A 24810-nucleotide genomic window follows, 5' to 3' on the forward strand; every position below is an offset into this window, starting at 1 on the left:
GGGGGTGTCTAAATTATATGAATGGCAAACATATATTTAAACATATGTTTAGGTACCTTCTCTAATAATAAACTATTTTAATCAGTTGGTCTTTCCTAAAATTTAATATCACACTATCAATTTAATTAGCTGTAAAGATATTTAATTAACTGAATATTTGCAGTACTGTTCATTATTATCAGACCTTCGTCTAGTTTAAAAATACGGGTTATTGTAGAAATATTTTTTGTGTATTCTTTTCTTGTAAAAGGCTTGGATTAATTATTATACATCCATTAATGATTTGTCGTCATTAAAATTACAACAAATTGAGGCCGTGCGTGAAGCATTTGTACATTGCCATTTGTGAAAATTAATATTTTAGCATCCTTTTACATACATGAAGGTATTTAATGTATTATTTTACAGGGACATTTCATGAAATAAGTAACAGCTTAGTTATTATAATAGAAATATAACTATCATAGATAATTTTTGCAATGAAATAATTATTCTTCAATTACGATATCAAAGTTATTTAATTAAAAAACGTAATCCTTACCATCAAAAAGATAAGTCCTTTCACTTCGGAGTTCTGATTGACAATTAAGACTGAACGATAAGTGAACGGTGAACGCAAAGTAAACGGAACGAAGAGCAAATTATGAACGTTTTATGAATGGTGAACGCAAGCGCACGGTGAACGCAATACTGTGAACGAAGAGAGAACGGTTAACTCACGCTGAACGAACGGAAAAATGAGAAAGTAGAACGTTTCAGGGACTGTAATATACCCTCAGCGGGGCATTCATGTCCTATTAACAGCTTTGGTTTATTTTTGAAATAACAACTAGTGAAATTTGTTTTTTTCTGATATTAAAATTAATCAGTTCGTACTAATGGAGTTCAATAATCAGATGGAGTTATTTCGTTGGGGATATTGATCTCCCATGGGCTTGTCAGTTGTGGTGGGTATCTGTTCATTTCTGTGGATGTGACAAATAACTTTTCAGTCAGTAGCCAGGAATGATGAATCAGTTTTCAGAGGGTGTTGCCATTGAAATTGACTTAACTTCTCTTTATACGCTGTTTGCCTTAACAAGTACACAACACTGTAATACATGTTTCTACAAAATCAGTTTTCATGAAAAACAGAAGGAAGAAGATATGTAAAAAAAAAAATCAGAATTTAAATATTGCACATTTCAGAGTTCATATTTTATTTAATAACTATTAAAAGGTTATCAAAATATGAAATCATATAATTCTGCTGGACTATTGTAAAACCAAAAACAAAACTATAGATTGAAATTCTTTTACTTTTTAGCTCACCTGAGCCAAAGGCTCAAGTGAGCTTTTCTGATCACAATTTGTCCGTTGTCTGTCGTCGTTGTCGTCGTCGTCGTTGTTGTTGTAAACTTTTCAAATTTTCGACTTCTTCTCAAGAACCACTGGACCAATTTCAATCAAACTTGCCACAAAGCATCCTTGGGTTGAGGGGATGCAAGTTTGTTCAAATGAAGGGCCACGTCCTTTACCAAGGGGAGATAATTATGAATTAGAGAAAAAATAATGGCATTTTTAAAAAATCTTCTTTTCAAGAACCACTGGGCCAGGAAAGATGTAACTCATGTGGAATCATCCTCAGGTAGTGTAGATTCAAGTTTGTTCAAATCATGACCCCCGGGGCTAGGCTGGGGCCAAAGTGGCCGACCCAAGTTTAACATAGGAATATAAAGGAAAAATCTTAAAAAATCTTCTTCTCAAGAACCACTGGGCCAGAAAAGATGAAACTCATGTGGAATCATCCTCAGGTAGTGTAGATTTAAGTTTGTTCAAATCATGACCCCCGGGGCTAGGGTGGGGCCAAAATGGCCGACCCAAGTTTTACATAGGAATATATATGAAAAATCTTTGAAAATCTTCTTCTCAAGAACCACTGGGCCAGGAAATATGAAACTCATGTGGAATCATCCTCAGGTAGTGTAGATTCAAGTTTGTTCAAATCATGACCCCCGGGGTTAGGGTGGGGCCAAAATGGCCGACCCAAGTTTTACATAGGAATATATCTGAAAAATCTTTGAAAATCTTCTTCTCAAGAACCACTGGGCCAGCAAAGATGAAACTCATGTGGAATCATCTTCAGGTAGTGCAGATTCAAGTTTGTGCACATCATGACCCCAGGGGCTAGGGTGGGGCCAAAATAGCCGACCCCAGTTTAAGATAGGAATATATAGGAAAAATCTTAAAAAATCTTCTTCTCAAGAACCACTGGGCCAGAAACTCATGTGAAATCATCCTCAGGTAGTGTAGATTTAAGTTTGTTCAAATTATGACCCCCGGGGCTAGGGTGGGGCCAAAATGGCCGACCCAAGTTTTACATAGGAATATATATGAAAAATCTTTGAAAATCTTCTTCTCAAGAACCACTGGGCCAGGAAATATGAAACTCATGTGGAATCATCCTCAGAGAGTGTAGATTCAAGTTTGTGCACATCATGACACCAGGGATTAGGGTGGGGCCAAAATGGCCAACCCCAGTTTAACATAGGAATATATACAGGAAAAATCTTAAAAAATCTTCTTCTCAAGAACCACTGGGCCAGGAAATATGAAACTCATGTGGTATAATCTTCAGGTAGTGTATATTCAAGGTTGTTCAAATCATGACCCCCAGGGTTAGGGTGGGGCCAAAATGGCCGACCCAAGTTTTACATAGGAATATATCTGAAAAATCTTTGAAAATCTTCTTCTCAAGAACCACTGGGCCAGCAAAGATGAAACTCATGTGGAATCATCTTCAGGTAGTGCAGATTCAAGTTTGTGCACATCATGGCCCCAGGGGCTAGGGTGGGGCCAAAATAGCCGACCCCAGTTTAAGATAGGAATATATAGGAAAAATCTTAAAAAATCTTCTTCTCAAGAACCACTGGGCCAGGAAATATTAAACTCATGTGGAATCATCCTCAGAGAGTGTAGATTTAAATTTGTTCAAATCATGACCCCCGGGGCTAGGGTGGGGCCAAAATGGCCGACCCAAGTTTAAAATAGGAATATATAGGCAAAATCTTTAAAAATCTTCTCCTCAAGAACCACTGGGCCAGGAGAGATGAAAGTCATGTGGAATCATCTTCAGATGGTGTACATTCAAGTTTGTTCAAATCATGACCCCCAGGGCTAGGGTGTAGCCATAAAGGCTGACCCAGTTTTTACATAGGGATTTTTAGGGAAACCTTTAAATATTTTCTTTTCAAGCACTTCAAAGCTATGATTAGTGATATTAATATGGAACCATCTTCAGGTAGTGTAGATTCTACACCTGGGGAGTTCAAATTCAAGCCCCCCCCCATTAAACTTTCAGTTCTGATCTGATATGTACTTTTTCCTAGCCAATGTGCTCAGGTGAGCGCTGTGGCCCCTGGGCCTCTTGTTCATGTTTTTAACACAAAGCAGTAGAGCTACACACTTTCCAGAGACTTCAACCTGTTTGGTTTTTATTAGGATGCTTTGTTGTTCTTTTAGTTTACAAAATTGTGTTTTCTTTTAGACTACCTGAAGTTTTGGATTACCTCAATCAAGACATTTGGAGGCAAAAAATCACCACTGTTTCTTGTTGCCACACACACGGAGAAAAAATCTACAGATGTAAGTATTCAGGCTAATTGAAATGTGAATCACAAAAAATAACTGGTACCAACCTATTTGATAATGCACAATTACAGTTAAAATTCAGAAATACAAAAGAACCAATAATTAATTGACAGTTAATCGTATTACACAATCATGTATTTTGTATTACATCCAGAGTGTCATATAAATTGTAATCAACAATGGATACCAGATTTACATGGTGCAATTGACGTCAGTTTGAACTGTGCACCACATTTTAGGATATCCGATTCTGAGCCAGGAAGGACAATTAATATTTAATTAGAAATACATCAACATGAAACTTTTCATGCAAGAATTTTTATTTTATTATACCCCCCACAAACGAAGTTTAGGGGGGTATATTGGAATCACCATGTCTGTCTGTCTGTCTGTCTGTCTGTAGACGAGATTTTGTCTGGACCATTACTCAGAAACTATTGGAAGGATTTGTCTGAAAATTTGTACAAATATTATTCACCATATGAAGTTGTGCACCTGATATTTTCATTTCGATTCGATTATTATTTTGAATTTTACAGGTGTTTTTTCATTTTTATTTTGTGGTTTTGTCCGGACCATTTCTCAGAAACTATTGCAAGGATTAATCTGAAAATTTGTACGATTATTTTTCACCATATGATGGTGTGCACCTGGAATTTTCAACTCTTTTTGTTCATTTTTTTACATTTTACAGATTTTATTTTTTATTTTAATTGACTTCTTCATTTTTTGGCTCAGGTATAAGGTTTGAGACATAGAATCTAGAATATCTTTACAAAAATACTACAGCTTAAAACTACTCATATAAACTTAAAAAAAAGAAACATCATCCAGTGTTAAAAACAGTTTTTACATTGCACAGAAGATAATGTAATTATGTTCCCCAAACAAAGTTTGGGAACATATTGTTTTTACTCCGTTTCTTAATTTTTCTTCTTCCTGGGCACTTTTTTGTCCGCGAATGATCTCGTAAACTACACATCCGACTATGGTGAAATGTTTTTAGGGTTAGTAGACATGTTATGTAGATTTGCTGAACGAAGGTAATTTTGCGCGCACGTGCTTGCAAGAGCGGGCACGTGCAACACGTAAAATGACCAATATAATGAATATAGCCGTAACTTTTTAGCTCATTGAGCCAAAGGCTCAAGTGAGCTTTTCTGATCAAAATTTGTCCGTTGTCTGTCGTCGTTGTCGTTGTTGTTGTCGTCGTAAACTTTTCACATTTTCATCTTCTTCTCAAGAACCACTGGGCCAATTTCAACCAAACTTGGTACAAAGTATCCTTGGGTAAAGGGGAATCAAGTTTGTTCAAATGAAGGGCCACACGCACTTCCAAGGGGAGATAATTATGAATTTGTGAAAAATTAAGGGCATTTTTAAAAAAATCTTCTTCTCCAGAACGTTCAAATCATGACCCCTCGGGGCTAGGGTGGGGCCAAAATGGCCGACCCAAGTTTTACATAGGAATATATAGGAAAAATCTTTAAAAATCTTCTTCTCCGGAACCACTGGACCAGGAAAGATGAAACTCATGTGGAATCATGCTCAGCTAGTGTAGATTCAAGTTTGTTCAAATCATGACCCCTCGGGGCTAGGGTGGGGCCAAAATGGCCGACCCAAGTTTTACATAGGAAAATATAGGAAAAATCTTTAAAAATCTTCTTCTCCAGAACCACTGGGCCAGGAAAGATGAAACTCATGTGGAATCAACCTCAGGTAGTGTAGATTCAAGTTTGTTCATATCATGACCCCCGGGGCGAAGGTGGGGCCAAAATGGCCGACCCAAGTTTTACATAGAAATATATAGAACAAATCTTTAAAAATCTTCCTCTCCAGAACCACTGGGCCAGGAAAGATGAAACTCATGTGGAATCAGGTAGTGTAGATTCAAGTTTGTTCAAATCATGACCCCTGTCGCAAGGGTGGGGCCAAAATGGCCGACCCTTTTTTTACGTAGGAATATATAGGAAAAATCTTTAAAAATCTTCTTCTCGAGAACCACTGGGCCAGGAAAGATGAAACTCATGTGGAATCATCCTCAGGTAGTGTAGATTCAAGTTTGTTCAAATCATGACCCCCCGGGCAAGGGTGGGGCCAAAATGGCCGACCCTTGTTTTACATAGGAATATATAGGAAAAATCTTTAAAAATCTTCTTCTCCAGAACCACTGGGCCAGGAAAGATGAAACTCATGCGGAATCATCCTCAGGTAGCGTAGATTCAAGTTTGTTAAAATCATGACCCCCGGGGCAAGGGCGGGGCCAAAATGGCCGACCCATGTTTTACATAGGAATATATAGGAAAAATCTTTAAAAATCTTCTCGAGAACCACTGGCCCAGGAAAGATGAAACTCGTGTGGAATCATCCTCAGGTAGTGTAGATTCAAGTTTGTTCAAATCATGACCCCCGGGGCGAAGGTGGGGCCAAAATGGCCGACCCAAGTTTTACATTGGAAAATATAGGAAAAATCTTTAAAAATCTTCCTCTCCAGAACCACTGGGCCAGGAAAGATGAAACTCATGTGGAATCAGGTAGTGTAGATTCAAGTTTGTTCAAATCATGACCCCTGTCGCAAGGGTGGGGCCAAAATGGCCGACCCTTTTTTTACGTAGGAATATATAGGAAAAATCTTTAAAAATCTTCTTCTCGAGAACCACTGGGCCAGGAAAGATGAAACTCTTGTGGAATCATCCTCAGGTAGTGTAGATTCAAGTTTGTTCAAATCATGACCCCCCGGGCAAGGGTGGGGCCAAAATGGCCGACCCTTGTTTTACATAGGAATATATAGGAAAAATCTTTAAAAATCTTCTCGAGAACCACTGGCCCAGGAAAGATGAAACTCGTGTGGAATCATCCTCAGGTAGTGTAGATTCAAGTTTGTTCAAATCATGACCCCCGGGGCTAGGTTGGGGCCAAAATGGCCGACCCACATTTTAAATAGGGATATATAGGGAAATCTTTTAAAATCTTCTTTTCAAGTTCTTCAAAGCTATGATTAGTGATCCATGTTTTTATATGGAATCATCCTCACGTAGTGTATTCTAATTTGTTCAAATGATGAACGCCTGGAGGGGGGGGGGGGGGGGTAAATTCAAGCCCGATGTGCTCATGTGAGCGCTGTGGCCCCTGCATGGGCCTCTTGTTCAATTTTTGATGAAATGCTTTCAAACTCATAATATAAGGATATATAAGTAGCACAGACAAGATGACATGGTCAAAATAGCAAGATCTCACGTGGATGCACGTGCGCTCTGCTCTAATTGGCTGAAACTAAAGTCTCTATATCTTTCTTGTTTTTTGATAAAATCCTTTGAAATTTTAAACTTAGTCATACATTAGGGAGGTCTACAGCCTGATATATAAGAATTATTATGAAAGTATTTACATGCACATGTGCTTGCAAGAGCGCGCACGTGCAACATGAGAAATGTCCAATATAATTGATATAGACGTAACCATTTAATTTCTTTATGAAATGCTTTGAAACTCATAATATAAGGATATATTAGAAGCTTAAACAAGAAGACATGGTCAAAATGGCAAGATCTCACGCGCATGCACGTGCGCTTCGCTCTGATTGGCTGAAACTAAAGTCTCAATATCTTTCTTGTCTTTCGACAAAATCCAAAATTTTGAACATGGTTATAAATTATAAAGATCTACAGCATGATATATAAGAATAATCATGAAAAGCGTGCGCATGCTTGTGTGCTGCAATCTGATTGGCTGAAACTTTAAATGTCTATAACTTTCCTAGTTTTCAACGAAACGGGAGAAAATTTAGAATATGAATAGCTATAATGGATTCCTTCTTTATGGTATTATCAAAATTAATGCACGAACATGCATGCATGCATTTGCGTGTGCAAAAGACGAAAAATGACCAATTTATCTAAAGAACGGTAACGTTTATATTTATATGATTTGTAATTGATTCTCACTATATTAAGTTATGTTATTGGTTTAGACAACATGCCATAATCATCTTGCATGTGCATACACGTGGGTGCGCGTACAATGCATTAAATGATATATAGTTCATAGCATTGTAGCCTTTATAATTCTTTGATGAAATCCTTCGACACTGATCATATTTTAAAAAATGTCTTACAGGAATTAGGCACAAAAAGCGATTTGGGGAGCGTTTGGGGAACATCTGTAACGGTCCCCGTTACAATTAGCACTAGTTTTATTTATCTCTTGGGAATAATGACTGGACATGCATCCAGTTAAAGATAAATTACCGTGGTAATGAGTTTGGTGTGGGAAGTTGAACATTAAGGCATCTTATTATCAACCATGTACGTGTAATCTCCTGGGAATCAGGCACTAGAATTTAAGATCTCTCTTCCCTTATTCTCTTAATTGTAATTTATTGTCTGTCAAGCACTTCATTACTGGATGACCAGCTCTTTATTTTCAAAGGAATTTGATATAAAGTTATCAAGATTAATTTGATTTTGTATAATATGATTTTTTTTCAACAATCAGTTTGCAGAGTGACATAACACATAATTGCAATATATTTTTTTAATGCAGAAATAAAAAAAGATTGAATAAAAAAAAAATGTTACAATGGAATTACAATGTATTAGTATTGATGTTTCGTTTGGTTGCACCTTTGTTTCATTCATTAAGAAACATGATGAACAATTATATTTCACTGCAATTTTTTGTAAGTTAATTGTGAACACCTCTAGATCCATAAAGTATTTTTGAATTGGCACCCTCTCTGAAAAAAACCAGCGGGGGGTATTTGTCCCTATTGGACAGTTCTAGTTCAACGTTATAAGATTAAAGGCTTTTGGAAGTCTTAGAAAAAGTCTTATAAAAGTTGACAATTGTACCCTATCAATGGAAAAAAAATTAATACTGTTTTAGAGAATGGGATTTTCTTGAATCTAGCCTTTGATACCAATGCTTATCAGCATGATATGAAATAAGAAATGATTTGTAGTGTCTTGCAATAATAGCAAAAGCCTTTACACTTTGTATTATAGAATACATGACCAAATTGGAAGACAAAATATACCTAATAAGTATAAAACTTATGACAGTTACTCTGAATGTCTGGATACCTATCATTTTTTAACCTAAAAAATATATTTGTTTAATAATTTGCAATTAGAAAATGCATTGCCGATATTCCAATTCGCTTTTTCTTCAAAAACATTGGAGATTTGTCAATTTTCCCTATTGAATCTGATTAACTTTAATTTTTAACTTTAAAGAAATACTGTGGATAAATGCACATAACTTTGTGGATTCAGAAGTACTTTTATGAGTATTTTTTATATGCAGCTAGGATAAGGCTGCCCGTAAAATTTCAAACTGTTCAAACCGTAGTTACTTCTCTGAACTACATAGATATGACGTTATAATAGAATATATATTAACATTCAGTGTAATATTCTTTATTAAATCCATTAGAAATCCACGACGTTCAAATTTCTATAACACACACAAAACCTTGTCGCGTTAGAATACACAGTAGGAACTACATGCATTTTCAATATTTAGGAACAACAAAATGTATATTGTTTTGACTCAATTTCATTTAAAAACTACCCTTTTAAAATTTACATAAAATCACAACAAATGTGCATTAAAATTTAATTTGTAATTTTTTTCCTCGCAATGTTTATTTGTGTAATTTAACTTTCCAAAGTCACAAACGACTTTCCAACGTCACGAATGGCTATTACATTTATTAAGCACACCAATACTGAAGGGCGCTAAATTGACATTAAACATGAACGAAATAAACAATTATGATAAAGGAAAATTAGAGATGTAAATATAAGCATTGAATTCATATTTTGGGATGTCTTCGGTCCTATAACACACCTGGCCGTGCCGACAAAGTATCATACCATGCAGTAGCTCGGTATTCAATTTGTCGGCACAGCCAGGTGTGTTACAGGACCGAAGACATCCCAAAATATGAATTCAATGCTTAAATGACGTCAAGTCACTGCATACTTGAGCAGGCATGACAGGCAAAGTGTCATACATTTTACATGGCACGTAGATTTATTCTATTAATTATACCCCCGCAAACGAAGTTTAGGGGGGTATATTGGAATCACCATGTCCGTCTGTCTGTCCGTCTGTCCGTCTGTCCATCTGTCTGTAGACAAGATTTTGTCCGGACCATTTCTCAGAAACTGTTGGTTAGATTTGTCTGAAAATTTATACACTTATTATTCACCATAAGAAGTTGTGCACCTGGGATTTTTATCATGATTGGATGATTTTTCTGCATTTTACAGGTGTTTTTTCTTTTTTATTTTGTGATTTTGTTTTGATCATAACTAGAAAAGTATTAGACTTACAATCATCAAACTTGGACAATTTATGCATCTTGAGTAGATGACGTGTCCCGACCTATTTCAAGGTCACTGTGACCTTTAATTTAAGTGATTTTTTAAAAAAACTAAGTCTTTAAAATTTTAAATTTCATAATCCTAAAAAATGTAAAAATATAGTTGTATCCTTATTTAAAAATGCTAAATTAAGTAAAAACTTAATTTTTATCATACACTTTACAGCAAATTTTGTAACAAATGTTAATGATTTGAGAGGAATTCAGTTTGTCCCATGGGCATAATTATCAAGCACTGGTCAAGGAGAATTTTTGATAGCAGAAATGTGCATGTCAAATTAGAGAGAAATTAATGAGTTCATTGTGGGGAGTTAACTGGCAAGAGCATCATGCAGTATTATCTTGATTCATCTCTTGGGAGTTGGGCAAAAAGAAATGGCCTTGTAGTTGCTTGTGTTAATTAAGAGTTCTTGATGGCTGTAGTTCAGATAAAGATCTTTCAATTGGTGTAATGTAATTCAAAACAAATTGATGTTTTAGTGTATGATTAAAACTGAATTAGTATTATACAATATAATTAAAATTAATTATACATGTGTTCATTGAAAAAATAATGTTTCAATTTTTATATATTTGCAACAAATTGCAGTCATGTTTCACTTAGAATTCTATAGTCTAAAGAATAATTAATTTTTGATCATTTTATTTCCATTTCCATTATTTCATAAAATATGCAATAAACAATTTAAAACTGCAGATGGATATTTGTTAAGCTCTAACACAACCAGTTTAGAATTATATAATGTATTATTTGTTTTAATTAATCCCTACACTGTAAGTCTCTTAGAGATGTATGTACAATATTTTAAACATGATAAGAAATAGAAATTAGATCATTGAAATCTGTGTCAATCTGTTAATCAAGGTTACTTGATTTTCTTGCACCCTAACAAATTTATGATTATCGAACAATATTTGATAGGTGTATGATGCTGTGGCAGGGCACTTTATTAGACAATAGTGAACCCCCCTTACTAGATCCATAAAATATTTCTGAATTGGCACCTACTCTGAAAAACCCAGCGGGGGTATTTGTCCCTATTGGACAGTTCTAGTTAGGATTGTATTTATGCTCGAGTGTGCTGTTATGATGTTGGACATTTGAAATTTAAATATCCCGATTCCTTTTGCTTGCCTGATATGCACATATTCAAACAATACCAAAAAATTATGTGTGAAACGCTCCCCTTACACGTCCGAAGACAGAGTTAAAATTTATGAATCATGTTTATATTGGACCGGCACAATTGATAAACAAGGACAAATTAAAGATATTCTGTGTGAATCTTCAGGAGAGGTATGTCCTCTAACTGAATATTGCTGGGGGGATTGTATGTAGTTTATCCATTTTTGTATAAAACGCGATAAAGAGTGGAAAATACCCCTTCTTATGTTGGTAAGTTGAATTTCTCGTAGAATATTTTCTTAATGAGTAAAAATTAATCTTGCCCCAGCACTTTCTATGTACTAGAGATCACAATGAATTGATCTATGTAACAAACTTTGCACAATATTTTTCTTTTGCACTTGTGCTGAAGCGATTTTTGTGCAACAATTAGGATTATCACAAATCTCCGTCACGTGATCAACACAGTCAAGTGACGTCATAGAAATGCTTTAAAATAAAACAGGATTAACTATCATCGCAAGTTGTCTGCAAAGATAACAAATTAAAATTAAAATCTAGCTCGGAATAAAATGTATATTTTCAAAGCATTTTAAGCCTTCGGACAGCCTTATCATAACTGTGTAACTTGACTGCTTATTTTATAAACCTGAGGATCGGGCTATCTTAATACTGAAATATCTGTAACTGCACATTTTCAAACATCGATACATTATCATAATTTAGTGGTTCAGTTTACAATTATAAATTAATATTTTAATATACATGCTTTATTTACTTCTTCAGGAAATAGAGAGGTTCTTTGGAGAGTTCTGGAATGCTGTTCCAGACGAGGACAGAAATTGGTTAAGTGAGTCTCTGAATGATCGGGAGTATGCAGTGGGTCTAAAGGAACTTAATGATAACACTAAAGCAATGCTAGAGTCAATGAAAAACTCCATAGTGGAATTATTTACGGATGAGAATACTACAAAAATTGAATTGCCATCCTCATGGGCTCTAATGGAACAGTTATTATATGAAGGAGCCTGGAAGGTTTTGTCACTGAGTGAAATCTGGAAGCTCAACGCATCTGTTCCCAATGAATACCAAATTAAAAGTGACGAGGAAATGTCCGAATTTTTAAAATGTTTCCATGACAATGGTCTTCTTTTGAATTTTGGAGAAGCAGAATTGAGGGAACATGTTATACTTGATATTCAGTGGCTTGCTTATGCTTTCAGTAAGATAATTGCTGATGAAAATCACATCAATAAAGATTGTAAAAGGAAATTAGTTAAAGAGTGGAAATCCTTCAACAAAACAGGGGAACTTAAAGATAAATTGATAGATGCTTTGTGGAAAGATGAACCCTCTTACTCGAAACATAAAAGTGAAATTTTGCCATACATGGAGAAACTTCAAATGCTGGTACCTTTGGATGCAGTTGAGGCTGTATCAGAAGGTGGCATGTCATGGTATGTCCCGTGTATGAACAAAAAACAGTTTAAAGCTGACTTTTTTGAAGATAAGTGGGAATGCTCATCCATTTTGTGCTATCGATTCAATTCCTTTGCCATGTTTGTGTTCTACAGACTGGTAGCATACTGCATAAGTTCTCTAAGATGGAGTATTGCAAAAGATGAAGATAATGAAGGAAGTCCATGTCTTTATCAAACGGGGGCAGTGTTTGATCACAATGAACACACTGTTGTTATTGGCATATGTAATGACGATATCCAGTTGCAGGTGCTGAGAATCAAACCATTGACTATAGACAAAGAAGTATCAAATGAAGTTGGAGACTCCATTGATAAAGCAATAGAAAAATTGACAGAAACATTTATTGGCACAAAGATATTCCTCAAAGGATACAAATGTCAAAACGTTGTTTGTAATGAAAAAGACATATCTTTTACTCTTGCAAGTGAGCTGTCCAAAATCAAGGCTAAAGAAAGTCAGTGCAAATGTCAACTTCAAGAGAAGCATGTGATCAATGTACGGATGATGCAGGGATTCTGGGAAAAGGTAACAGTTATTAATCTTTATACACCTGTCAAAAAAAATCGATTTTTAGGACTTACATTGTCTGCCTGTCTGTTGGTATTTATATATATTTAAGTCCAGTTATTGTTTACCAGCTGAGGAATCGTACTGATTTTGACCATATAAAAGATCAATGAATAAAAAAAATATTAAAGAGAGAGACATTGGAAGTTTATATTTAACACAGAGCATTCTATCAGGAATGTCTTGATCTAAATGCAAGGCCAATTGGTCAAGTTCAAGATCACTTTCAGAAATAAATTTTTAAAAAAAAAATAATTGGAAACTCAAAATGAAATGAAGAAATGTAGTTAGGTATATCTGTATAAATAATTGGAAACTAAAAATGGAATGAAGAAATGTAGTTAGGTATATCTGTATACTTCAAACTAATATTGCTTATAATCTCAAAATGTGTCGTGACCTTGATCAAAGCACCAAGTTTCTTTCAGACCAGTGCAGAGTAGATGAACTGTTTTGCACGAGGTTAATGGATTTTTAATCTTTTACCAAAATTGTGCAATTAACTATCCATTGTCTCGTGGTTCGGGTACCAGGGTTTTAGAAGCTCTGATGAGTACATTATGTTTCTCTCTAGATAAATCGTTCATTTCACTTTATTCCTAATTTTCCAAATTGATGTGATGTCACCAACTCAATGATATCTTATGGTAAATTAAAATTGTTTTTATCCTAATTTTCCTTACTTGACCTACAAAAGGGCCCTTTGTTATAATCACATTAGATAACAAACTGTAGTTGCATTAGGGTTTAGCTTTGCTTAATATATGGGGAATTATCTTATAAATTTTTATCTTGGTTTATAATGATTTTTTCCTAAGTTGGCTCCATTAGATGAACTAAGATTGATTTTTGACAAAGTTGGCTATTTCCAGCACTAAGTTTCGAGGTTAAGATTGGTTCATTATAATAGCAATGGTTTATTTTGTTTCAGAGAGAGTCGAGTGATTCCAGTACTCCTGTGGCCTCTGGACAAAACCTAGAAGGCCGGTCTAGATTTGCAAAACTTGGCATGGCCACAAATGATGTGTTAAATAAGGCATACAGAGATATTCTAGAATCAGAAATTCCTGCATCTGATATTGAGAACAAGGTGGATTTATTATCAAACAAAAAGTTGAAGAGTCTGAATCTAAACGCAAATCAAGAAGATCAATTGAAAAAAGCAAAAATATCAGGATATGAGGAATTTGATATTTCATTAACATACAAATTGATAAGAAACATTTGTTCAAAGATTTCTAAACCAACAAAAGGAAAATGGGGAGAAGAGCCTGCAGCAGGAGAAGTGAGAGTGGGTGATGATATCGAAAGAATTAGGTCAATACGAAATAGATTGACTGCGCATGTCAGTTCAGCCTCCACCTCTCAGACAGAATTCGATGACACCTGGACGACGATGTCAGATGTCTGCCAAAGACTGGAAAACTTCACTGGTAAAAAGTACGTGGATAGCCTTAAAGGTATTCAGAAATTGGCTCTAAAAGAGGAAGGGGAAGATGCAATAAAAGCTATCATAGAAAAGTTTGTCAAGGATCAACACGAACAACATGAACTGTTGAAGACCGTCGTGTCAGATGTTCAAGAATTAAAGTCTCAAATGATGACATTAAAACGAAATTGAAGACTTAAGGCAGCCATTTAGAAATAATAATTTTTTACTCGTAGAAAGTTCGCTGGGATAGTGAATAATGAATTCTGTAACACTTTGTTGAAGATGTCAGAAATCTGCAATGCACTTGCAGGTTTCATTGGTTAAAAGCCTATGGATAAGCTTAATTATAATCATAAACTGGATATAAAGGAATTTGATATTTCATTTACATACAAGTTGTTAAGAAACATTTGTTCAAAGATCCCTTAACTGACAAAAGGAAGGTGGGGAGAAGAACATGCAGCAGTTGTAGAGGTGACCGTGGATGATGATATTGAGAGAATCTGGTCAATGCAAAATAGATTGGCTGCTCATGTGAGTTCAGCCTCCATCTCTCAGACAGAATACGGTGACACCTGGTCAACAATGTCGAATAACTGCCAACGACCGGAAACCTTCACTGGAAAAAAGTACTTGGATATTCTTAAAGGCATTCAGAAACTGGCTCTAAAAGAGAAAGGGGAAAATGCAATAAAAGCTATCATAGAAAAGTTTGTCAAGGATCAACACGAGCAACATGAACTGTCGTGTCAGATGTTCAAGAATTAAAGTCTCAAATGATGACATTTAAACGAAATTGAAGACTAGAAGCAACCGCTCAAAAATGATAATTTTTATTCACAGAACGTTAACTGGAGTAGTTAATAATGAATTCTGTCACACTTGCTTGAAGATGGCGGAGATCTGCAATGCACTCGAAAGTTTCATTGGTGAAAAGCCTCTGAATAAGTCTTATTATAATCATAAACTGGATATGAGGAATTCGATATTTCATTTATATACAAATTGTTAAGAAACATTTGTTCAAAGATCCTTTAGTCATCAAAAAGAAGGTGGGGAGAAGAGCCTGCAGCAGGAGAGGTGACAGTGGGCGACGATATCGAGAGAATTATGTCAATACGAAATAAATTGACTCTACACGTGAGCTCAGCCTTCACCTTTCATTGCATAACACCGTGGTCGACAGTGCCGGATATCTGGATTGGAAAATTTCACTGGGAAAAAATACTTTGATACCTTAATACATGTAGCATATATAAACTAATTTTAAAAGATGAAGATGCTATTCAGCTATTTTAGAAAAAGTCAGCAAGGAACAAAATGATATGTTTAAGAAAGTTATGTCAAGTATGCAAAACTTAATGTCAGATATACGATTGATTGATTGTATATTGTTTAACGTCCCAATCGAGAATTTTTCACTTGTATAAAGACATCACCATATGCCGGTGAAGGGCTTCTTTTGACCTTTACTCGGCACTCAGGGCCATTGAGCAGTGATGGATCTTTATCGTGCCAACGCCTGCCTCTGACACAGGGCCTCGGTTTTAAGGTCTCATCCAAAGAACCCACAACTTTCACTTCAAGTGCCGAGCGCATGGCGAAGGAACAGTTGCTACGTATTTTAACGACTAGGTCAGTCGCGGCCGAGATACGAACTCACGACCTCCCGATCAGGGAGCGAGCGCTCTACCGACTGAGCTACCGTGAACGGTCAGATATACATAGGTTAAGTTAAATGTGACCTCAAATTTAAACAATTTAAACCATCCTTTGTCAATTGTGAAGAAATATGTACATCATCATTTCTTTTATGAAAAAAAAAAATAAGAATCAACAAAGACTCGGGGCGAGTAGTAGGTGCAGTTTGTTTTCAAAAATGCACCAATATATTGATATTTGATTCATAGCCCTCCTTTCATTATCAATATATGTTTTGTATTCCTTTTGGATAACTTTTCTGTTTATAGAACTTCTCATCTATAGACAGCCTTCAGAAACCCTCGCTAACGTATATTTTTTTGGAGTAAACAGGATTTGCTTCCCTTCTGATTTTAAATGACGCAGATGGATGGCTCCCATTTCTAAAATTGATATTTAAATTTATTCTGGATCTGGAACTGGTTGATAATGATGGATAAGGACTGACGTACCATTACAGGATTACAATAATCAGAGAACATGGTGCTCAAATCATTGAACATATGTGAAAAGCTTAACGTTTTATGTGCTTTTTATACACCCGTCTTAAGACATTATGTTACAGACTTCGTGTCCGTCCGTCCGTCTAGCTGTCTGTCTGTCCATCTGTTAGCTTTTCTCGTGTCCGGCTCATACATGTAACTTTAATACTATTAGACCTATAGTTACCAAACTTTGTTAGCTGATACTTCTTGAGTAGAAGGTGTGTAGCATACAAAAAAGTAATTCGCTCTGACCTTTAATTAAAAAGTTATATAATAGCCAAATATGGAGAAATCCTTTCTGGCCCATAACTGCAGAGATTAATTAATGAGTTCAAGTGTAGGAAGGTCCCAATCATTTCTTCTTATCTGTTCTTTGGGAATCGGACAGAACCATTGGTCAGGTTATAGCATGTCATTTGATGGCTAGCCTTTTATTTCGAAATTAATTCGGTATACTAGGTTAAGTTGTTTAGACTAATTGTTGCATCTATTGTTAAATATGATGGGCATTTGACAAGGTCTAACTCAACCAGTGTAGAAATCTATCAATAATTATACCCCACGCAACTAGTTGCGGGAAGTATAATGTTTTTGACCCGTCAGTCAGTCAGTCAGTCCGTCAGTCAGTCAGTTTTCTTTTTTTGTCAGCGCAACTCCTCATAAACTACTGCACAGAATTTCGTCAAACTTTGCAGGTACATAGTACACAATGTGTAAATGTGCATATTTCCAGGAAATTCCGATGCCATTATTTTTTCCGGTAATTTCCGCAATTTCTAACTTAGGCATTTGGCCATACCTTGAATATAGAGATGAACAGTTTGTCAGCGCAACTTTTCATAAACCGCTGCACAGATTTTCATCAAACTTTGCAGGTATTTAGGCCACAATATTTAGATGTGCATATTCCCAGGAAATTGCGATTCCATTATTTTTTTTCGGGAATTTCCGCGCTAAATACTTAGGTTTTTGGCCATACTTTTCATATAGGGATGTACAGTTTGTCAGCGCAACTCCTCATAAACCACTGCACAGAATTTCGTTAAATTTTGCAGATATTTAGGACACAATATGTAGATGTGCATATTTTCAGGAAATTCCAATTCCTTTATTATTCAGGGAATTTCCACACTTTCCAACTTAGACTTTTTGGCCATTTTTTGAAAATTGAGATGAACAGTTTGTCAGCACCACTCCTCTTAAACTGTTGTACATAGTTTTGTCAACCTATGCAGATACTAAGGACATATTCCATTATTTTAACCCAAAGAGTTTTGCCTATTATTCAAGAAATTTCTCCCCCACCCCCAACCACTATAAATTAATGTTTGGATTTGTATAATGCCAAGAAATTTTGATTCCATTATTTATCTTGAAACTTCATTCCACATTTAAATGTCCTCATATGCAAGACATTTTGATGTGAAGATTTTTTTTTGCAATTATTGCCCTTGTTGATCTTTACTATGTATTTAAAGTGCACTGTGCCTTTCATTATGTGTTTCACCGTCAAGTTTTGGGGGAGCGTGGGGTATGTGAACTAGCTCACTTTTCTTTCATTTAATATTTGTTATTATTAATGCCCACACCACAGGGGATGGATAAAAAAGATCATTGTAATTTTCTGACGGGCGTATCATGCTGTGGCGTGGCACTTTATCGTCCAGTCATTACTAGAATTTAAAGAAATTGGACGAAAGCTATGCAAATAAACCGAGAAAATATGGAAAGAAGGCTTACCAAGATAAAGGACAGATCTATGTAACATTTTTAACGAAATATGAGCTCGGCGTCCAACTCTCAGACAAATTTCAATAACAGTGGGCCTTGTGTATATGAATTCTGTTCAGTCATTATTTTTATGGAATGTTATTAAATTAATTTATAATTGTGACCGTTGCTTCGATTCGCTTGTGATAATGGATCATCATTATTTGCATAATAGTGCTTTTAACAAATGTATAACATTAAGGTAGGACAAAACACCCGTGGATTCTATTTTAACCCATTTCTTAAAAATTACTGGAGGAAAAAAGAAAAATATTACTATATTGACAACAATGAATGATCCCTGAAAGAAAAATAATAAGTTTTGGCATATTTGCGTTATATTTGGTAAAAAAATCAGAGAATCCTATTTATTGGTCCTTTGGGAGCTTACATTTTGGAATGTGTTTACGCTATCTAAGTGCAATAAACAAGCATGTAACAGTCTGTTATAAAATGCAGTGCAACTTTTGTTCCATAAATAGTAGAGGGATGATATTTGGACACATAAATAAGGAGTCTATATTCTTCATGTACTACAAAGGTCAAGGTCATATCACGAGGTCAAAGGTCAAATATTGTGACGTCATCTACTGAATCTTTTATTTTTTTGGCCATAGAATTTTTTTTAATCGCCAAAATATCTTAAACCACCGGTTCAATTTTCTTTATTTTTACACATTCTATTCTATGACCCAATTGAATCATTCTGTTGATTTTTTGTAAAAATGGAATTATACATTTTCTCTTAAGAAAACTTAAACTGTCGAATATTTACATGTGAATTTTCAGTTACTGATACAATGTACGTTCTATTTTACCTAATATTTTACCCAAATTTTCCAGTATCAATGTGACTTACTGATTTAAAGTAACAAAAAGGTTATCTTTATTGAAAGTATTACACAAATTTGCAATAGATCAATTGAAAATTCTAAAATAAGGCTCATTCTCAAGTCGAATGTCTGATTCTGCAATCTTCTTACAGGGGTCTGATAGGCCATATTTCAGACTTTGTGGGAAAAAAATGTGTGGTTGAATTTCTTTCATATCATGTGTAAAGAGAGATTTTGTATCCAAGAACAAAATATCAAAGTTTCAGAAAAATTGAATTTGAGGAAAAAATTGACCTATCTATTTGGTCCTATCTTAAATCAGGATCAACTAATTTATATAAGAGTATTATATTATAGAAGTGTTAAAATTCAAGAAGGTTCAGAGACAATAAAATCAGCTGTCCAAGAAATATAAACAATGATCAACCGTAAGGAAGGAGCTACAGATTAGGAGCTCCTAGAATATTGTGTAGAATATTAAAGAATTGCATGTTTTACTTTTTTATGAGAATGGAAAGGGACAGAAGACTTTGTTTAAACTCATTGTTAATCCTACTACTTGTACTTTTGTAAAGCTGCATAGTTCAAACTTGTATGGAAGTGTCGGACAAGAAGAAATTATTTTTATTCACGATTGCAAATTTGTAAAAACACAGATTTGCGATCAACTTTGTTGCTCATGTTGATATGTTTATTTCATTTACCTTTTTTATCGTAAACTTAATATCCAGTGGGATCAAAATATTAACAAAATGTTTATATGAATATACACGTATTTTATTGTCTTATAAGCTAGTACACAGATTTGCAATTCTTTTCTGTTGCTTGTGATGATATGTTTATTTTACATATGTATTGTGTACTTTTGATCCAACATACATCATTTATTTATGGAATGTTTTATAATAATCAATATACTTAAAATTATGATAATATAACTACACATGTTTTAACATGCCTCTATTGAGTAGCGTGGGACTTAAAGTTGCTGAAGAACTCACTGAGAATTTTATTTTCGAAATCGATTTTGATTGATAAACAGGGTCACTTTGTTGATCGATTTGTATATCAATTAACAGTCAAATTAATATTTTAAATATCTTTGTCCCTGAGTTAGACGAATTATTGGAACTTATAGGATCAACAATAGTCAAATCAATAAATGTTATAGGTCAACTGAGTCATTCAGGTGACCTATTGCTATCCGGTTCATGTGTCGTGTGTGTCGGGCGTTGTGTGTTAACATGTGAACATTTTCAGCTTCTTCTCTGAAACCACTAAACCAGATTCAACCAACTTTGGTATACAGCATCTATGGGTAACGGGTGACAAAAATTGTGAATCTGATGGCCCACGCCCCCATGGGGCCTGAAGGCTGTGGCCAGAACCTCTAAAATTAATGAAATCTTTAAAAATCTTCTTCTTTACTCTTGTACATCAACCAGTCAAGCCGTTTGCATGAATGTATTGAGCATTGAGTCCTCTACCAAAAATTCATGGCCCAGGGTCAGGGGTTCTTAGTGCCAGCTGAGCAATATTGATTATATTGTGAAAATGCTTTACTTCTTTGAAAATTTGTTAATCTGCTCCTGGGTACTACATAAACTAAGTAAGTACATAGTTATGATGAGCATGAGTAAATCTTTTAAGGTGGCTCATTACATCCACAGTTTATTTTAGATTTCAATACAGCACCACTTATAATGTAGATGTCAAATATTCAGATGGGGGTATTGATATCATAAATATTTTTTATAGAATTTTTTAGTTTTTGTTTTATTTTAGTGAAATGTTTTATTTTAGGTTTATTATTCACAGAATTCCAGAACTTATAGTGTCAAATGATGGGCATCTTCTTAAGACAAGTACATACAGTGAAAATACCTCATAATACCTAATAATAATTTTATTAGAAAAAATAATTTTCTCATTGAAAACAATTAATGTAATTATCTCTTTAATCTATGCATAAAACATTTCAAAAATGTGTTCTGAAGAGACAATGAATGTATTTCAATGAATTACATGTGTCAAATTGAATGAAGAAAGTTTAAATGAAATGAAAAATCCAATTTAAAAAATATTTGGTATAGAAGGTCCACTTTCAAGAGTTATCTCTCCTAATTACCCAAGACTCAAAACACTATGGAACGTTTGATATTTACATCTAAAATTCAGAATATAGCTTTAAATTGCCAGAGTACACATTTAAATCAATAAAACAAATATATAAATTAACACCAACACAGTGAATAGCACAATTAAATGAAATTTTAATTCCAACAAGGTTGTAGATTTTAACTCGAATTTCCTCCATATATACATGTCAGTGATTGATAGTTCACTGCATGCATTGCTATGAAATTGACATTACTTGTTTGGCGAAGATTTGACTGTTGCTTTCTTTTGTTTCTGCCTAAAAGTAATTCTTCTTGGTTTATGCATAATGAATCCGTTACTTTGTTTTTCACTGTTTACAACACCGCATGTTTCAGCTATTTTTAAAGCGTTTTAAAGGTCAGGGTCATATTTTAGAGATACCTATACTACTCGCCCCCTGAGTGAACCGGTCTACATAATGGAGGTTTATATTTTTGTGTAGTACGTCATCAAAAAGTGGTGTAATGAGCCTCCTTACAGTTTCGGATTTTTATGTTCCCAGTGTCAGGGGTTCTAAGTGTTAGGTCGGGGCTCTATTAGATATATAATGAAAGTCAGTCGTGTCAGATGTTCAAGAAATAAAGTCTCAAATGATGACATTAAAACAAAATTGAAGACTAAAGGCAGCCATTTAGAAATAATAATTTTTTACTCGTAGAAAGTTCGCTGGGATAGTGAATAATGAATTCTGTAACACTTGGTTGAAGATGTCAGAAATCTGCAATGCACTTGCGGGTTTCATTGGTTAAAAGCCTATGGAAAAGCTTAATTATAATCATAAACTGGATATAGGGAATTTGATATTTCATTTACACACAAATTGTTAAGAAACATTTGTTCAAAGATCCCTTAACTAACAAAAGGAAGGTGGGGAGAAGAGCATGCAGCAGTTGTAGAGGTGACTATGGGTGATGATATTGAAAGAATCTGTTCAATGCAAAAGAGATTGACTGCTCATGTCAGTTCAGCCTCCATCTCTCAGACAGAATACGGTGACACCTGGTCAACAATGTCGGATAACTGCCAACGACCGGAAACCTTCACTGGAAAAAAGTACTTGGATAGTCTTAAAGGCATTCAGAAACTGGCTCTAAAAGAGAAAGGGGAAGATGCAATAAAAGCTATCATAGAAAAGTTTGTCAAGGATCAACACGAGCAACATGAACTGTTGAAGACAGTCGTGTCAGATGTTCAAGAATTAAAGTCTCAAATGATGACATTTAAACGAAATTGAATACTAGAAGCAACCGCTCAAAAATGATAATTTTTATTCACAGAACGTTAGCTGGACTAGTTGATAATGAATTCTGTCACACTTGGTTGAAGATGTCGGAGATCTGCAATGCACTCGAAAGTTTCATTGGTGAAAAGCCTCTAAATATGTCTTATTATAATCATAAACTGGATATGAGGAATTCGATATTTCATTTATATACAAATTGTTAAGAAACATTTGTTCAACGATCCTTTAGTCATCAAAAAGAAGGTGGGGAGAAGAGCCTGCAGCAGGAGAGGTGACAGTGGGCGACGATATCGAGAGAATTAGGTCAATACGAAATAAATTGACTCTACACGTGAGCTCAGCCTTCACCTTTCATTGCATAACACCGTGGTCGACAGTGCCGGATATCTGGATTGGAAAATTTCACTGGGAAAAAATACTTTGATACCTTAATACATGTAGCATATATAAACTAATTTTAAAAGATGAAGATACTATTCAGCTATTTTAGAAAAAGTCAGCAAGGAACAAAATGATATGTTGAAGAAAGTTATGTCAAATATGCAAAACTTAATGTCAGATATATGATTGATTGATTGTATATTGTTTAACGTCCCAATCGAGAATTTTTCACTTATATAAAGACATCACCATATGCCGGTGAAGGGCTTCTTTTGACCTTTACTCGGCACTCAGGGCCATTGAGCAGTGATGGATCTTTATCGTGCCAACGCCTGCCTCTGACACAAGGCCTCGGTTTTAAGGTCTCATCCAAAGAACCCACAACTTTCACTTCAAGTGCCGAGCGCATGGCGAAGGAACAGTTGCTACGTATTTTAACGACTAGGTCAGTCGCGGCCGAGTTACGAACTCACGACCTCCCGATCAGGGAACGAGCGCTCTACCGACTGAGCTACCGTGAACAGTCAGAAATACATAGGTTAAGTTAAATGTGACCTCAAATTTAAACAATTTAAACCATCCTTTGTCAATTGTGAAGAAATATGTACATCATCATTTCTTTTATGAAAAAAAATAAGAATCAACAAAGACTCGGGGCGAGTAGTAGGTGCAGTTTGTTTTCAAAAATGCACCAATATATTGATATTTGATTCATAGCCCTCCTTTCATTATCAATATATGTTTTGTATTCCTTTTGGATAACTTTTCTGTTTATAGAACTTCTCATCTATAGACAGCCTTCAGAAACCCTCGCTAACGTATATTTGTTTGGAGTAAACAGGATTTGCTTCCCTTCTGATTTTAAATGACGCAGATGGATGGCTCCCATTTCTAAAATTGATATTTAAATTTATTCTGGATCTGGAACTGGTTGATAATGATGGATAAGGACTGACGTACCATTACAGGATTACAATAATCAGAGAACATGGTGCTCAAATCATTGAACATATGTGAAAAGCTTAACGTTTTATGTGCTTTTTATACACCCGTCTTAAGACATTATGTTACAGACTTCGTGTCCGTCCGTCTGTCTAGCTGTCTGTCTGTCCATCTGTTAGCTTTTCTCGTGTCCGGCTCATAACTTTAATACTATTAGGCCTATAGTTACCAAACTTTGTTAGCTGATACTTCTTGAGTAGAAGGTGTGTAGCATACAAAAAAGTAATTCGCTCTGACCTTTAATTAAAAAGTTATATAATAGCAAAATATGGAGAAATCCTTTCTGGCCCATAACTGCAGAGATTAATTAATGAGTTCAAATGTAGGAAGGTCCCAATCATTTCTTCTTATCTGTTCTTTGGGAATCGGACAGAACCATTGGTCAGGTTATAGCATGTCATTTGATGGCTAGCCTTTTATTTCGAAATTAATTCGGTATACTAGGTTAAGTTGTTAAGACTAATTGTTGCATCTATTGTTAAATATGATGGGCATTTGACAAGGTCTAACTCAACCAGTGTAGAAATCTATCAATAATTATACCCCACGCAACTATTTGCGGGAAGTATAATGTTTTTGACCCGTCAGTCGGTCAGTCAGTCCGTCAGTC

The 24810-nt window shown here is 35.1% G+C and overlaps 1 protein-coding gene across 1 annotated transcript; it reads left to right on the top strand.

Moving 5' to 3' along the window:
• The first annotated feature begins 379 nt into the window (after window positions 1–379).
• LOC134228924 (uncharacterized) lies at window positions 380–15333 on the top strand. Its single transcript, XM_062710620.1, has 4 exons — window positions 380–385; window positions 3502–3624; window positions 11931–13151; window positions 14125–15333. Exons 1-4 carry the CDS (start codon window positions 380–382, stop codon window positions 14812–14814), a joined length of 2040 nt encoding a protein of 679 aa, XP_062566604.1. The 3' UTR covers window positions 14815–15333.
• Window positions 15334–24810: the final 9477 nt, after the last annotated feature.

The sequence above is a fragment of the Saccostrea cucullata genome, unplaced genomic scaffold (genome assembly GCF_032062105.1).
Source record: "Saccostrea cucullata isolate Sc308-1 unplaced genomic scaffold, CSIRO_AGI_Scuc_v1 ctg5151, whole genome shotgun sequence".
Lineage (NCBI taxonomy): Eukaryota > Metazoa > Mollusca > Bivalvia > Ostreida > Ostreidae > Saccostrea > Saccostrea cuccullata.